This window comes from Tachypleus tridentatus, chromosome 4 (assembly GCF_004210375.1).
Source record: "Tachypleus tridentatus isolate NWPU-2018 chromosome 4, ASM421037v1, whole genome shotgun sequence".
NCBI classification, from domain to species: domain Eukaryota; kingdom Metazoa; phylum Arthropoda; class Merostomata; order Xiphosura; family Limulidae; genus Tachypleus; species Tachypleus tridentatus.
This window is the reverse complement of record NC_134828.1, coordinates 96,431,633-96,448,971: the sequence shown is the minus strand read 5'-3', so window position 1 is coordinate 96,448,971 and position 17,339 is coordinate 96,431,633. Positions and strand designations below refer to the sequence as shown.

At 32.4% G+C, this 17,339-nt stretch overlaps 1 protein-coding gene across 2 annotated transcripts in view; it reads left to right on the top strand.

Moving 5' to 3' along the window:
• LOC143249726 (neuronal acetylcholine receptor subunit alpha-7-like) overlaps positions 1–17,339 on the top strand; it is a 131,093-nt gene that overhangs the window by 104,991 nt on the left and 8,763 nt on the right. The window contains exons 6-7 of one of the 2 annotated variants that reach the window (XM_076500044.1): positions 1,461–1,655; positions 14,778–14,864. In XM_076500044.1, the coding sequence (XP_076356159.1) occupies positions 1,461–1,655; positions 14,778–14,864 (282 nt within the window). Of the gene's footprint in view, positions 1–1,460; positions 1,656–14,567; positions 14,655–14,777; positions 14,865–17,339 lie in introns of both variants that reach the window. The other variant, XM_076500045.1, reaches the window with a different exon arrangement.

The window sequence follows — 17,339 nt, the reverse complement described above, 5'->3', positions numbered from 1 at the left end:
TATACAAAAATATAAAGGTATAAGCATTCGTTTGCTCCGTTTTCTCACTTATAAAAAAGCTGTTTTCTGTTGTTCTCAAGAAATATTGCTTGTTTGTTTATTTGAATTTCGCGCAAAGCTATACGAGGGCCATTTCCGCAAGCTGTCCCTAATTTAGTAGTGCAAAACTATAGAGAAGGCAGCTATTCATCACCACCCACCGCCAACTCTTGGGCTACTCTGTTAACAACGAATAGTGGGATTGACCGCACATTATAACGTCCCGACGGCTGAAAGGGTGAACAACTGTGGTGTGATGAAAATTCGAGCCCTGGACCTTCAGATCGCGAGCTCAAGAAATTTTAAAAACTAGAACAATATTGGTGCAAATAACTAGCTTGCAGATTAATAAAGGAAGTAACAACAAACCTATGATGTGAAGCTGCTTCTTAGTAATAATAATGATATATCTTGTAGTTTACTAATCATTATTATTGTACCTTTCTGATAAGATATAAAGCTTTTCTGTTCTTTTTCTTGTAACTTTTGACCACTGTTCATATATATTCTGTGGGTTTTAGTACACACTATTTCATTCCCAAATCAAATTTGAGATTATCCAGTTTTACAAATAAATAATAATAGTGAGCTGGAACGCCATTTAATGTAGATTTATAGCATAAGAAAATCCAAATCATTACCAGCTAAAAATACAATGTTTACAATGCCAGCTTCAAGAATTGTAGTAATTTAAAACAGAAAGTGTTAATTTTTTTTTTAGACAGTGAAAATAGAATAATTTAAATATTAAAATTCTTATAATATTATTCAAAATACTTGGTGTATTCATAATGCCTAATCAAATACATTTTATTATTCTTGATGGCCTGGCATGGCCAAGCGAGTTAAGGCGTGTGACTCTTACTCTGAGGGTCGCAGGTTTGCATCCCCGTCGCGCCAACCATGCTCGCCCTTTCAGCCGTGGGGACGTAATAATGTGACGGTCAATCCCACTATTCATTGGTAAAAGAGTAGCCCAAGAGTTGGCGGTGGGTGGTGATGACTAGCTGCCTTCCTTCTAGTCTTACACTGCTAAATTAGGAACGGCTAGCACAGATAGCCCTCGAATAGCTTTGTGTGAAATTCAAAAACAAACAAATAATTCTTGAAGCAGAGGCTATGGAGGTTTTGTATTTTTTATTCAGATAATTGTAAAATAAATTAACATTATTATTACGGTTAAGGTCTTGAAATAGCGGCAAGGACTTAATGAAACAAATGATATTCCATTTAAGCACCATTACATGTGATGTTAAGTTTAATCTGAAAATACAGTTTTTAAACTATAACATAGCCTTTGAAGCCATGAAGTGAAGACCAGGAGCTCAGAAAGGTAATTTTATTAGTGCAATCAGATCTCCTAGTTAAGTAGAAAAATGACCACTGCAACACACATGTATATACATTTAACTTCTTTTTAGGTTTTCCAGGAGTCCGAAATCTAATATATTACACTTGCTGCCCCGAACCTTACGTCGATATAACATTCACATTACACATCAGACGACGAACTCTCTACTACGGTTTCAATCTCATCATTCCTTGTGTTCTTATTTCTTCGATGGCTTTGCTTGGTTTTGCTCTACCGCCAGATTCGGGAGAAAAATTAACTTTGGGTAAGCTTCTCTTATAATAATGTTTTGTAAAAGTAACTCTATAATAAATGCGGTTAACGCTTTAATATTTAATAACGTTTTTGCAAGCATCTTAGAATGTGCATTTTGGACAATAAAATATATTTGAAAAAGCGTCTTGCCCTAACAAAATACTAACTACAAAACATCTGCAGGTAAACACACTTTGTACAATTTTACTGTGATTTCTATCTAGTTAGTAAGGTTCGTAAAATGGTGAGAGTTTTCTTTTAAAATTGCATATAAATAATTTTCAAATAAAATCAGAGAGAAAAATTAAGCTGTTTAATGTCAACATCAAAGGACAATCAGCCCCTTAAAAAGATTAACCGTATATAACAATATTATAAATATATATAGTTTTTTTAACTCGCGTATAAACTTGTTTATAATTAGTGAATTTTTTATCTTGTTTGTTCTTTTTTGGATATATTTTGCTCTCTCCTTGCCCACACAGTTCTTTTATTTACAAAAAATATTTTTAATTTGATTTATATTAAGACACTTAAGGGATATTTGTATTTTCTTTCAGTTGTTGTAAACATTGTTAAAAAATTGCCATTCAGGTTTGTACTAAAACGTTTAATTTTTTATCGAAACACAGCATCAGATGTCATGTTCACTTACCATTTTATTGGCATGGAAAACGTCAAATTATATTTTTCTTTGACAAATTTGTCCTTCAAAAATTAATTAATTAGTTCCGTTGACATTTCACACTTTGTTACACTGCTATTACATGCACACCTAATGACATGTTTAGAGAAATATTAATTTAATATCTATTGACACTTGAATTTACAAAACCTGCAATAACAATCTATTAGAATTATTAATTGTTTAATATATACCTAATATAAATTATTAAGAATTATCAAACTTACTCACAGAGAAATCCAATATTGTCAAAGTTTTGTGAAAGGTTAAAATTATTATCTTCTTCATGCTCTCTGTAAACGACCTCATCAAAAAGAAATATTTAACCAATGTGCTCCAGAAGAAATATTAAAAATATTCTTATAACAACTTATGAACTTTTGTTGTAACACGAACAAAACTCAGATTAAAAGGTTTTACATACATCTATATAGAGAGAGTCACGAGTTTTGTTTTGATATATGATAATGTATAATAGAAACACTACAACAAATCACAGATAAACAAACCAATGCTTGACTAGTATTCACTAGCGCTTATTTAACATTCGGTTTATATCCAGGTATCAAAGCACCTCCAAGTTAACTGACTTAAAAAAAAAATCCAAAATCACATTACTGACTCTTACGTATTACTATTTGAGATAACCTGAAGCTGTGTTAAAATTTAATTTGAATGTAGAAGTAAATTAAATGTACATGTTTATCAACTTTCTGATGTTTGCCAACAAGACTGATCAACACACAATTTTCTTTTTTAACATTAATGTATTTTAATATACAAATAACAATACCATTTATAATAACGGTTATTACAAATAATGATTTATAAACAAAAGTTTTACAAACTTACAAACAATACTGAGACTTTTATTTAGGCTGGAACTAAATATTTTATCGATGGCTGACGATACATTTCGAGTTCATATCGATACACTTCACTTAGCTTTTCATTGATCACATGTGAGTTTTTTACCTCTGAAGTTATATAACGTTCTCGTAGAAATACTAACGTCGAATGTTAATCCGCTGAAATTAAATGGTTTGCAATATTCGAAATCTATGAAGTTCCTGGTCAAATATCTGTAGTTTCTCGATCAATAAGTATTAATCACAGTTATAGCTTCAGTGGTTTGAAGTATAACAACTGTAGCAAACCAACAATACCTATATATATATTGTCTCTTCTCGTTGCGTTGGTTATCTTTTCACAAAAACGTGCTCACCCTTTCAGCAGCGGGTGCGTTATAATGTTACGGTCAATCCAACTATTCGTTGGTAAAAGAGTAGCCCAAGAGTTGGCGGTGGATGGTGATGACTAGCTGCCTTCCCTCTAGTCCTACACTGCTAAATTAGAGACGGCTAGCGCAGATAGCTCTCGTGTAGCTTTGCGCGAAATTCCAAACAAACAAACAAACAAACAAAAATGGTCACCTTTTATAAGCTAGAGAGAAGAGTTTTTATAAATTTCAGCTACGACAGCAATTATAATATGTTGTTAATTCTTACATCCAAAAATCTTCTACAAATTTAGTGAAGAGGCTGGAATTTCGCAATACACATATTACAGTATAAGTTACATACATTTCTAAATATGTATTTAACTGAAACAAAAATTGATATTAAAATAAATATGTAATAGTAAATTCGTTACAGCTGTCACATTAAGTAAAATAAACTTAAATGCCTTTTAAGAGACACACAGCTGCGTTATGTATACAAATTGATAACAATTAAAGTTGAAATTTATTTATTTATTTTTGAGCGTTCAAAATGATTCAGTGATTTTGCTGTAAGATTTCCAAAAATTGTGACTGTATATTACACTAAGAAACAATTTAATAATTTTTCTAATAACAGTACTTAGTACTGATTATTTTGATCGCTTATATGTACAACATTAAATATCAAAGACATTGCGCTACTTTATTTGTATCGATTTAAAGTGTGTCCGATAATTTTGTTAATACTTTTCAAAGTCATACCTGACAAACGGTTTAACTTTGAAACACGCGGTTTGACTCGCTTGTAAGAATAATGTTTAAACTTTATGTGGTCTCAAGCAATGCTGTTAATAAGTTATTTCAGCAGGATGATATCTCTTCAAACTTGAGAGTAAGCATTCTCAATACATTTTATGAATCATTTCCCAGTTCTTGTATTGGGTAAGGTTTGATTTGTTTTGTTTGTTTGTTTTTAATTTCGCGCAAAGCTACACAATGGCGATATGCGCTAGCCGTTCCTAATTTAGCAGTGTAAGACTAGAAGGAATGCAGCTAGTCATTATCACTCACTGCCAACTTTTGAGTTACTTTTTTTACCAACGAATAGTACGATTGACCATCACATTTTAACACCCCCACGGTTGAAAGGGCCAGCATGTTTTGGGTGACAAGGATTGGAACCCACGACCCTCAGATTACGAGTTGAGTGTCTTAACCACCTGGTCATGCCGGGCCCATTGGGTAGGAAGGCTCGATCAACTAGCACGTGCATTCGACGGGCATTACTTTTTATGATCATGCGTAAAATACGTAGTTTAGGCTAGTACGGTTGCAAGTAAAGATAAATTGCGTCAACTTATTCAATAAACCTTCACAAAGGTTACTTCTGGAATGTTGCAAAATATTTGAAAGAAGATTTGATGCAGACTGGAAATTTTACGTGTTATTCGCGGTGCTCAGTGGTAGAGTATGTTGTTTAATCTCCACAATAAAATATTTTTAATAATATTTTAAAACGCATTCTTGCACATGCAACAAACAAACTATGTGTCTTTATATTAAACAGTTTTCGAAAGTATTTGCAAATGTTTTTACACCTTGTATGTTATAACAAGGAATATTTTTCTGACATGAATGAAATAAAGATAACCGATAGTCACGCAATAAATGTCATATAAAGAAACTTAAGTAAGGTTATTTTAATACTGCTGTGAAATAAATAAAATCATACTAACAGAGGATAATGCAATTTGTTAGAGTGGCGAAAAAATAGTGTTTTTGCTGAAATTCATAAAATAGTTAGGTGCCAGAATACAATTGTTTCTTGTATAAAATTCAAATTATTATGGTTTTTGTTTTATTGCTATTGATTCTATTTGAATTCAAAAGTCATTTATTGTTTACGTAAACAATAATTGATATTTATTACAGACACTAAAGTTTTATTTAATTTACAAAGTCGTAAATTGTTCTTTCAACTATAATCAAAGGAAAATCTTCTCTTAAAGCCTCAATAACTTCTTTCTCATTATAGATATAACGTAACTCGCATTATTATAAAATGAAATCATTTATTAGTTATTTTCATGAATTATCCTTAATGTCTAACGACTTAACAATTACTTATCTTATTTGTTGTCACAAGCATCTGGGACAATTTACAGTTATATATAGTTATTTCTTTTTCTGAACAATTAAACTGATAAATTTATAAATTCACTTTGACAGGGAAGCAGCTGAATTACACTTCATAACTCACGATGAGTAAAACAGATATTATATTTTAATACCAATGCGCAAAAAAATAGTCTATTCAAGCACTATAATGGTTAAGGATTTATGTATGTTTACAGCATGCAATTTTTAATACCTATTTACAATCAGAGCAAACAATCTATGTAGGGTTAAACTAAAAATTAACTTGGTCATTAGTATTGCTCATTCATTCTGTGTTTCTGTTCATAAAGATCCTCGCTATATACGACATATTCAGTCGTAAACATAATTATATCTCACGAGGCTTGGCCCTCTTACAAGATCTATATTAGTCTTTAATACATATATTAAGCTAGCAATACAACAGAACATTCAAAAATGCATAACGTTTTATTATCTTGTAGTTAAAGTTAATAATGCCTAATTATCTGCAGTCTACACTCAAGGTAAAAAAAAAGGTTTTAGTATACATAAAATTAACCAATTCATCAATGAACTTCATTGAATGTTCAACCTTTAGTTATGATACTGCACTCAAGAGAGAAAAAGGTTTGGATTTGTTTTGAATTGTGCCGATCCTAATTTAGCAGTGTAAGACTAGAGGACATAGAGCTAGTCATCATCAACCACCGCCAACTCTTAGGCTACTCTTTTACCACATTATAACATGACCACGGCTGAAAGAGTGACTCTGTGTGGTGTGATAGGGATTCAAACCCGTGATCCTCGGATTACGAGTCAAGCGCCTTAACCGCGTAGCCATGCTGGGCCACTAAATTGACAATCAACACATTTTACCAAGGAAATAAATGCAGTTGTTCATATTTCTATCTTATGAGCTATTACAATTCACAAATAAGTAGGCATATATTTTAACCATAACAAAAATTAACAAAAAAGTTCATATACGTTTGTGTGTTCTTACATCATTTGAAAATTCAGTGTCTCCTTCCTTACGATACTCACCAATAACCATATTATTCTCTCGTAATTTTGCATCACTGATGACTAATTAAGTTGAGAAAAACTTTAATATTTAAGACACTTAATCTAAATCCTTCAGTGATATACTTGTAAGTATTAATTTGCGTATGATAAACATGATACATTTTATGAATATTAAGTATTATTCATGGGTACATCCATAAGATACTTTATTTATATATTCAAAGCATGAAACCATTATAGTCACGCTATATGTTTTCTTTTATTGTTATAATCATTGATCATAGTTTATATCGGCTACACAAAAATAACTTGAAATTATTTCACAGTTATCTGAAAAAACTATCAAAATATATTCTGATTTAACTTTTGCCAAACGGATCTCTATGGAAAACACAAAAAAATATTCGAAATATACTTTTGTTTTATTATTATAATACAATATATATAACCAGTCGGCCGTCAGGCTATTCTGACCATAGACTCTGGTGTGGCCTACTTCCCTTATGCCGCCTTTCTCACGCGTCATTTTCATACTGTTCCACCTCACTTTATCACCTTAAACAAGTCAAAGCAAAATACAAGTAAATTTTCACACAAAGTTAAATAATATTTCATGTGAGGGAACGAAGAGGAACCATAACGTTCCTGACCACCCCTGTTGGGGAGAGAATTCTTCAGGCTTCTCGCTCTTTTAACTAAACCCCTGCCAAGTTCGTTTGCGTTTGCACACACACTGACCTGAAGACGAAAAAAGGAAGACTTTCGAAACGTCGTCATCTACATTTCGGTCTCCACAAAAGACAATTGCCATCCATTTTACAAAGTTTCATCATGAATACCCTGCCTAAACAATCTATCAAAGAATAGAGCAAGAGGTTTAATCATGATAAAATACGAACGGAGTGAATTATTCACAATATCCATTTACTTATTGCAATTTGTTAATTTTTTATCTCACATATGTTAAACTTATTTTTACTTTACAAGTATTTTTAATAAGAGATAATGCATTTTTTTTCAAATGAAAGATTGTTCCAAATAAATGTAAAAGTAATACTTTAGTAATTCGTAAAAATTAGTTTTCCTTGTTTCCTAATATTGTGTAACTATTACGTTGTCTAACTGTGTTATTACTAAAACTAATGTTATTTCCACGTCAGTATAAGAAAAATGAGCCTAAAATAATAGAAGCATTCTTGTTTAAATATTTTGTTTTAGCTGAAAGTACTTACGTGTATCAATTTTCAGCATGCTATATCTCATATAAATATCTAACCATAGTAAAATAAAGAATTAATTTAAAACTAGATAATTAAACTCAAGAAGTTTCAGTTTTATAGTTACGAAACAACAAATATAAAATATAAGTTAACATTTAGTAACGTACTGTTTTTGCTATAGGTCAGCAAGTAAATTATGTTTCATCTACGTTTTTAATGAATTTCTTAACCAGAAACATTTTTTTTCCAATAGAAAGTTACCAGTCTATCTCTAACATTATTGATTGAAAATGTAACCGTCAAATTAATCTTCTTATAATCTCTGCTCTTCAATTTTACTGTATTCTTTCTGTTTACGATTTTAGCCACGAGGGGTTTATAAAGATAGAAACAAATTGCAGCGACATTTTTCTCAGTTCCTTTTGGTTTTTGGCACGAAAACTCGAAATGCTATATTCTAGCTACATAATATCTGATTCTTGTTTAAATAACAGAGTTGGTTTTCCTAAAATTTTAATGTTTTACCTTTAGCATATCATTACTATATAGCTATAAATTAAATGCTAACATTTCGATAAGGAAAAGTAAAATTTTGGTTTAACAAAAGTTTTTACATGTTATGAAATAATGTTATTTTTCTCTAATAGCTAACCCTATGGATGTAAAAAATAAAACTATTATCAGCTGTGAGATTAAATGAGGAGGTTACATAAGCTATATTAAAATTATTTTGGAGCCTAAACACGTAGTTATAATTGCAATCCACGTCACCATATCAGATTTATTTTCTTTCTGACGAGTATGTATCTTGATGTAATCTTTGCGACGTAGTTTCCATTCCAAAAAGGCTGTTGTAAAGAGATCAAATCCAAATCACACCAATTTTTCGTACTAGTTTCTGTAATCTATCTAGTGTGCCAGAATAACTGTTTCTCAGCGCTTTTTCAACAATCTGATGGCGCAGAAATCCACAAGTGATTTCATCCTTATATTTATGTATAAATACGATTACATCCTTTTAATTTCTCAGTTGCTTAAGGTATACGGAGATTGAATGGATATGTCATGGAAGTACGTGACTTTTACAGCTTTTCCAGACAGAGATCCTTTATTGAATATTTTCCATAGTTTTTTGGGTGTACGCAAACAGCTTTTGTTACCGAAATTTATTTACTTGGACTTTTATTTGTTACAAGACTCCCTACAATGTTTACTTTGACTTGTGGTAAGACTTGTTTTGGGTTTCTTTCTGAATGGTTATTGGTACCTCAAGTCGAGGGACATTCTTTTTTTTTTCAGTTTCATTAATTACAAGCGATATTCCTGATTTTAACACATCTTTATAATCTGAAAATATGAATTTCCTACGTCATGAAAAGCTGTTACTTACCCTTCCAGAAAGTGATGAATTTACGGTGCCTGCATATTACCTATACATAATGACAAACACTACCAAAATGTAGTTCTGATACATTTCGTTCCGTTACGACTTTATATCGACTGGTTGTCACTTCACCTTTTAAACTGTATATTCAAATTCACTTTGATATAATGTACTCAACCCTCTGTATAAAATTCAAACACAGGATAACTTTATAACTTTTATAAAATAATTAAAAATACATCTTCAAACTTTGGTATGTAACATTTCAAAATGTTGCATTTAAAAATGCAACTTACTTATAGTTTATAAGTCAGAACATGATTTTGATATAATAAAATAATAGTTCTGTAATGGTAACTATTAAAGCAAGTACACAAGCCTAGATAATTTTAATGTTTGCAAAATGTGTTTTTTTTTTCAAAATACTATGCAATATGTACCTAAACCAATACTTTGACAACATAAAGATATTTTAGAATAACTGGTGAGATAGAATAGTAAGTGTCTGTTACACAACGCTTTTTGATCATTTCACTTTAATTGTGTTGTAACACGAATATAATAACTTTTATATAATTACTGTACATTGTCGATTCAATAATCGTAACAGTCTTGCTACGTGATATTATTATCCCAATGTCTACAGTAATTTTCTACTATAAAAAAAGTTTTAACTATCGCATGAAGTTAGTTATTCTCTTTAACTGTTTTAGTCACTACGATAGCCATCTAATACTGTTTGCTTGGTGACTACAGTAAGTAGCTTTTTCCATAGTCACTTTAGACTATTCTTCAGGGTCTCACAACAGGTCTATACCTTAAACAATTTATGTTTCATTGTAACAGCAATGTTGTATTATTGTTACAAAGGATTACGTTCATGTTTTCTAGGAGTATTTTACTCTAATCATTTTAGGATTAATATTTCAGTGTTTGCCCAACTGCATATTATAAACTGCTAAAAAAATTAAAGGAACAAGTACGTTTTGTTACATAATTTATTTCAGTGTTTCAAATGTGATAATATTTTATTTTTTTAGGTAATTTTCACCATTTCAGTTCCATCTGTATACATTTTTTATTGTTTGATGAACTGTAAAACATGGAGAAATATTTTTTTTAAAAATGACCAATATCACCAAAACTGATATCTCATATGAAACAATACTTTAAACAGTTTGTATGCGTTTATTCAAGAAATGTTTGAAACATTCAATATCTAGTGTGACCTCCATGGGCTGTGCCACACTCCTGACACCGATTTGGCACACTTCGAATCAGTCTATCAATGTTATCTTGGGATACGGCAGTCCAGTCGTCTACCAGGGCTTGTCGGAGTTCCTGTACATTCTGAGGAGGGTGCTGGCGTTCACTAACACGCCTCGACAACATATCCCAACAATGTTCAATCAGATTTAAATCTGGAGATCTGGTGAGCTACTCAAAAGTCTCTTTTCCTTCCTCGTCAAGGTAGTCCATACATAGTTTGGCAACGTGGGCTCGCGCGTTAATCTGCAATAGTATGAATCCATCGCCGACAGCACCAGCAAAAGGCCTCACAATGGGTTCCAGAATTTTGTCCTTATATCGTCGTACGTTCAAAGCACCCCTGTCGAGTATGAGTAAGTTCGTGCGGCCACCAAAGCACATGCCTGCCCAGACCATTACAGCACATGCCTGTCCAGACCATTACAGAACCTCCTCCATTAGCGTCGACTTGTACGATGTTACAGGCGAAAAATCGCTCTCCTCGGCGTCTCCACACTCTCGCACGTCCATCATCACGAAACACAATGAACATGCTCTCGTCTGCCCACAACACGGTGGCCTGTTGACCAAGTTCCTAGTTCATGTGCTGATGAGCAAACTCCAACCTGGCTGCACGCTCTCACACTGTCAGAATAACGCCTCTTACAGGCCGTCTGGTTATGAGGTGCCTTTCGTGCAGACTGTTTGGGTCGACACACGGTTTCCAGAGGAATGATAAAGGTCATTTCATAGTGACAAAACCATGTCCCGCAAAGCAGTAGTCAAGATGTAGCGGTCCTCTTTGGCTATTGTGCAGTGATGACGGCCTTGAACTGATATCCTGCCATAAGCGTTTGTCTCCTGGTAGCGTCACCAAAGTTGATTAATGATGCTTGATGACACACCGACGCGCTGTTCCACCCTACTTTGGGTCTGGCCATCCTCCAACATCTGGACCACCCTAGCCACCTCGTTCTCTCTCAGATGGCGCCTGACTGCTTGGGTGCACAAGATGAAGGTACCCACTGACAAAATGAGTCGCAAAAGATCTCTGTTGGTCTTTGTTTCAAGAAGTAATGAGGAGTGCATAGTTTCATGTAACAGCCTAATACAGGGTATCTTGAGTTGCATTCTCCTTGAGTGAGATGAGTTTCGTTTGAGTTGCTTCAAACTTCACTCGCAAGCTTAAAAAATACACTTGTAGACGAAAGGATATGTTTTTCAGACATAAATTTATTTATGACAAAAAATATACTTATTCCTTTAATTTTTTTTAGCAATATAGTTTTCTATTATTTTCTCAGAAGTGAAATCAGTTTCTATTATATATTCATTTATATGCCATTTTCACTTATCTCAATTCTTTTATATCTTAGTTTTTCTATATTATTGTTTCAGTGATCCAGTAACTTTCTGTGTTAGTAAAATTAGACCGATGATTCTCCAAAAGATTGTTTCTGTGGACGCATAGATACATCGTCTATCAACATTTCTAGTGGTGGCCACAATGTTATCGTTTCGTAAAGTATTTAGAATGTCTAATGATACTTGAAAACTATGTGCATTGATATATGTGTTTCTAAGCATAAATTAGTTATTTCTGTGATAAATCCAAAATAGTTCGTTTGAAAAACATCACATATCGCACATGCAGTTTTTAATACTGACCAGTAGCAGCTTACATGAGGTAGATGGAAGAATCTAGTGCAAACTAGAATAATACAGGTTTTCTCAACAAACAAGGAACGCTAACACCAATTAAAAATTCACACTATGAGATCACTTAACAAAGAGCTGCTGGAGGGCTAATAGAACCTAATAACTGTGCAGTCATGCTGTTGTCGTAAATGAGAAAGCTGCTTTAGAAAACATATCGTAGTTTTAATATTCACAGCAGTTCACTTATAACTGTTTTGGAGTTTTACAATGATGAAAGAAACTTTTTCTCTGGCTTTCTTACTATTTCAGTAATCGTAATAACTTCCCATTGCTTCCGTAGTTACAAAGTTATTTTTAAACCAGCGTAGTACTTAAAGACATTTTCAACAACATTTTATGTAAGGTAAATAAACTTTATCATGAAAATAAAACATTTTGAAAAACACGATTAGTTACAACATTAAACCTAAATCAGGTTTCAGTTAATTGTTTTTCAATGTTGAAAAAAAAAATCCAAACACGTTTAATGACATACAAAATTTGGCAAACAATACTGGTGTTCACGCGAAAGATAAGATTACGAAATATCATGGTTTGTTGTAGATGGCGTACTTAATATATATATATATATATATATATATAAACACCTCTAGTAACTTCTGTCAGCCTCTCACACGCGTATATATTAATTGACGGAAAGATTTGATTTTAGTGTAAAAGAAATCGTGTGAATATATTAGTTACAGTCAGTTTTTCGTTCACGGTTAATATACTTCAAACTATTTTACTACCTTCCATTGGCACAGCTGTATCTTTGCGGGACTTACAACTCAAGAAACCAGATTCCCACACTCGTGATGGGCGTAGTCCATTGTGGAGCTTTGTGCTAAACTACAAATAAACAGTAATTTTACTCTCAATGAAGGTAAAAGCTTTGGAAGCTATATAAGTAGTAAAGAGTAAGAAGTGTAATGTGTATTGTGGTCAGCTTCCGGTCAGTTACCTCTTTCTTTGTGAACCTGACGATGACCGAAGAAGGTCGAAACGTTGTTCGCTCTTCGATGTAAAATATTTTCTCAACCCAAACGAGCCGTTTTTGCATATAAATTTCTCAACAAGTGGGTTTCTCGACATCACTGATTTGTACCTCTGTCATGTCACGCAAACTTTTCGCGCATATGCTTCTCTGATATGATTTTGTTTACATAATCTACGGAATAGACTATGTACAACGTGTTTAAAGTGCATTTGTCTTCCAGTCTTGTGGTGAAGGCAATACAGTATTTAACCTGGTGGGAGACACAATGTAACGATGGTTTTCAGAAGTTTTTCTAATGTAGTATCTGACATTCCGACAAGTATCAGATTAAAACAACTTCATTTTATAGTATTTTAAATATCGACGGTGATAGAACAAAACCATGATTACGAAGCTACGTTTTATTTAAATATTTATTTTTAGTTTTGTTAATGGCGCGTGATGTGTATCCATTTTACTAAAGATGTTTAATTACGCACATACAACTGTTTTCCTTTTGTTCTGAAGACTCCAAAAAATGCTTTTACGAAAATCAAAGCATATCCGTATCAGTATATTTTATGACCATTCTTCTTGTGAGTAGATTTCACAAAAAAAGTAAACACATTTAACGTTTAAAAGCTTACAATAATTTAGTTGATAAGATAAAAGTAAAATACACAGGTGAAATATCTACACGTCTCGGTGGAGCAACTTTCTTCTTCTTCAGGTGAACAAAAGAAACGCGAGAAAATTATTTTTATACCACCACGTGCACGTGTATAATATTATATAGCGTCATCTACACAATAGATTTTCAAAAATTTACTTCTGTGACACCAGTGCGTAAATTTTATGTTCAATAATTTTAAGAAATCCTCTTAAGAAATCCATTTTTACTAAACTTCCTTAAGTATTTGAACCTTACTCCATTCAGTGTTATGGGAATAGTTTGCTGCATGTTCTACCAAAGCCGATTTAATAGTTTTTTTAATTTTTTGATGGCATTTTTGTGTTCATTAATTCGAAAAATGAAAAACTAAAGGTGCAAGAAACTTTTCTCTGAGGTATTATTTGCTCAGGAACATAAAAAATGTCATTTTTTGACTTAATGTACAACACACTTATTATTTTGAAAAAACACATGTAATACATTGATATTTCAGAATATTCAATAACTTGTTTCTGGCATGCCGTTATACCAAATAAGTTAGAAAGTACTAATATACTAAAGTTTAAATATTTCATCCCATGAGTAACGTGAGGATGCGGGAGGAATGCGTGGTTAATAACTTTATGTAATGTGAAACTTTTCTTCTAGGTGTGACAATCCTACTATCCTTGACGGTTTTCATGCTACAGCTAGCTCAAAACATGCCTCCGACATCTGACGCTGTGTCCATCATAGGTGATGTCCCCACCACTTGTCTCCCTTCTTGCACGTGGATATCAATCCTAGATCACCTAGTGGTAGTAGGTCTAAACGTGTTCCCAGAATGAATTACCCATGCTCGCTTGTTGTTATTTTCAGGGGTCACCATCCTACTTTCCCTGACGGTTTTTCTGCTTCTCGTGGCGGAAAGTATGCCACCGACCTCAGATGCAGTTCCTCTGATAGGTGCGATGTTTGTGTCTGTCGACCTGTGTGTCATGTGTGTTTGTCTAGTGACGTCCTTAGTTTGGTGTTGTATTTATTAAGTTACTTTTACCACGTGTGAAATTCACCTGCTTAAGTTATAGCATTTTAATCGAAGCAAATACTTCATATTTTATGTATGAACAATGTTTCAAGGAATAATTGGATCAGTGATAACTTATAACACTAAAACTTTGGTTTCGATACTCATGGCAAACACAACAAAGATAATCCATTTTGTAACTTCGTGCTTACCAACAAACAAGCATATAAATCCTTGACCTTACCAAACGTAAACCATTAATATTTAATTCCTGTTTACACAACATATTTTATAATTGTTGTTCATTGAAATGTAAAAACTCTCTTCTTCTGGACAGTAAAAATTATAAGAAACAGAGTTATTGCAATGAGGAAAAAAAATCAGTGAAAAATCAATGAGATGTTTGGCAGCACTAAAAATAGTGCACATTTTGCACGATGTTAAAAATATTTATTGTAGAACAGGCGATGTGTGTTTGAAAAGAACGGAATTTTCTAATAAATATGTGATATAATTTATATCGCATATAACAGACAATGTTGTATACTTATATTTGTAACAAATATGACTACCAAGTGTAGAATTATTGATCCATTTGTTTCTTAATTGAAATCAACTATGCTTCAACGGTTTCCTCGCTATAACTACTAAGCAATTAAACAGTTGTTTATCATTTTGAAATCTTTCAGTGCTGACTGAAGAATGGAAACCATTTTCAAATAAGATGATAAAAAATTCAGACAAATTTTTATTTATTCTAACCCTCGTTTCAACTATGAACGTTTCAGTTTTCAAAACTGAGCTTAAATTGAAGCATCAGAAACGAATATAACACTACAACAATATAATCGAACAGCGCACTTTGTATTGTACTTAAAGCATTGTTGAATGGGTTAGAATCACAGATCATAAAAGTAAATGTTAAAGTTAAGGAATAAAGAATAATAATATTATAGGGGTCACACATTGAATATATTAATGGAATGACCTTTTGAAAATCAAAGAACACATTTGTGCTATTACAAGTATTGAAAACAAACAAGCCACCACTGAACATTACATGAACACATGCATAATTAAATTGGACTATAGTTAAGAGATTTGTGACAAATTTCTTGACAGAAAATTTAATAAAACCCTTTTCATTCAGTCCAAACGCCTTACGTTAACAGATAAGTCGTCTGGCCCCTATAATGTTATTGATTTTTATCTATTTATTTATTTTGCATTTTATTTACTAATTTTAACATTTATTTTATGATTTGTGACTCTAATCCGTTCAACAATACTTTTAGTGCTCTTCACCGTGCGCCCTCCCATTATATTGTTAGAGTTTTATATTCTTTTCAGATATTTTAATTTAAACCCAGATTTTTAACTTGTGACATTCATAGACCTTTGAAAAAAGTGTAAGCCAAAACATCTGGTAGAATAAAAAAAATTTATTTGAATTTGTTTGTCAACTTCTTTGAAAATTCAAGAATTGTTCCATACGTGGTGAAGCTGCCATTATCACAGATAGATCTCTTTAGCTTTTAAAGGTAAGAAGCCCAAATTATAATCAACTAATCACCGACGTTCATTTTATATCTTATCGGACCAGCTACGTGAGACATGAGTTGAAGTATAATATTAAAGCTGAAATTAGGTAGCAAGAAATCTAGGGCGCTTTATCTATAATACGAGGTATGATTAATCAGTTGGATGTCATTATGTAGCCTCGTAAGCTTGATATATTAAAAGGTAGTGTGTGTAACTTCTGAATGCCTACCAGTAATTAAGCTTAGTGCATGGATTTATAAGCCCACTGGAAATGTATATTAAAACACGAGTTTAACCTCAGGACTGGATGGTGCCAAATATTTTTGATGTTTCAAATTAGTAGTGACCTTTTAAAGTCCAAGCTTGAACTTTATTTAGTAAATGTATCGATAAATATTTATACAGCTTGTTTTCAACCTTTGAATCAATATACTGTTTTTCTTTTTACGTGGCTACACTTCACTGTTACTGAGCCTATATATTTTCCACTCTAACAGAGTAAACCTTGTATATAAACTTTTAATAAGATAAGCACTTCTTACATTTCATTAGCATTCTTCTTGCGTAAGATATGTTATTACCTGTATAATTTGTTTTAGATCCCTGTTTTCCTTTGGTGCATGTTTTGCATGATACATGTAAACAGGTTCCTAGCTTGTCCACCATCACATAATTCTAATGTGATGAGTTTTATATGTGTGATTATGTGTTATGATTGTTTATGTATTATTGATATTGAAGGTATTTTATTATGTAATTTAGAGATGTATTGTACATGTTTTTGCGTAATATATTTTTCTGTTAGAAGCTTGAAAATGACACTTTTTACGGAGTGTTTTTATTAAATTTAACTGCTTAATTACATAGAATTC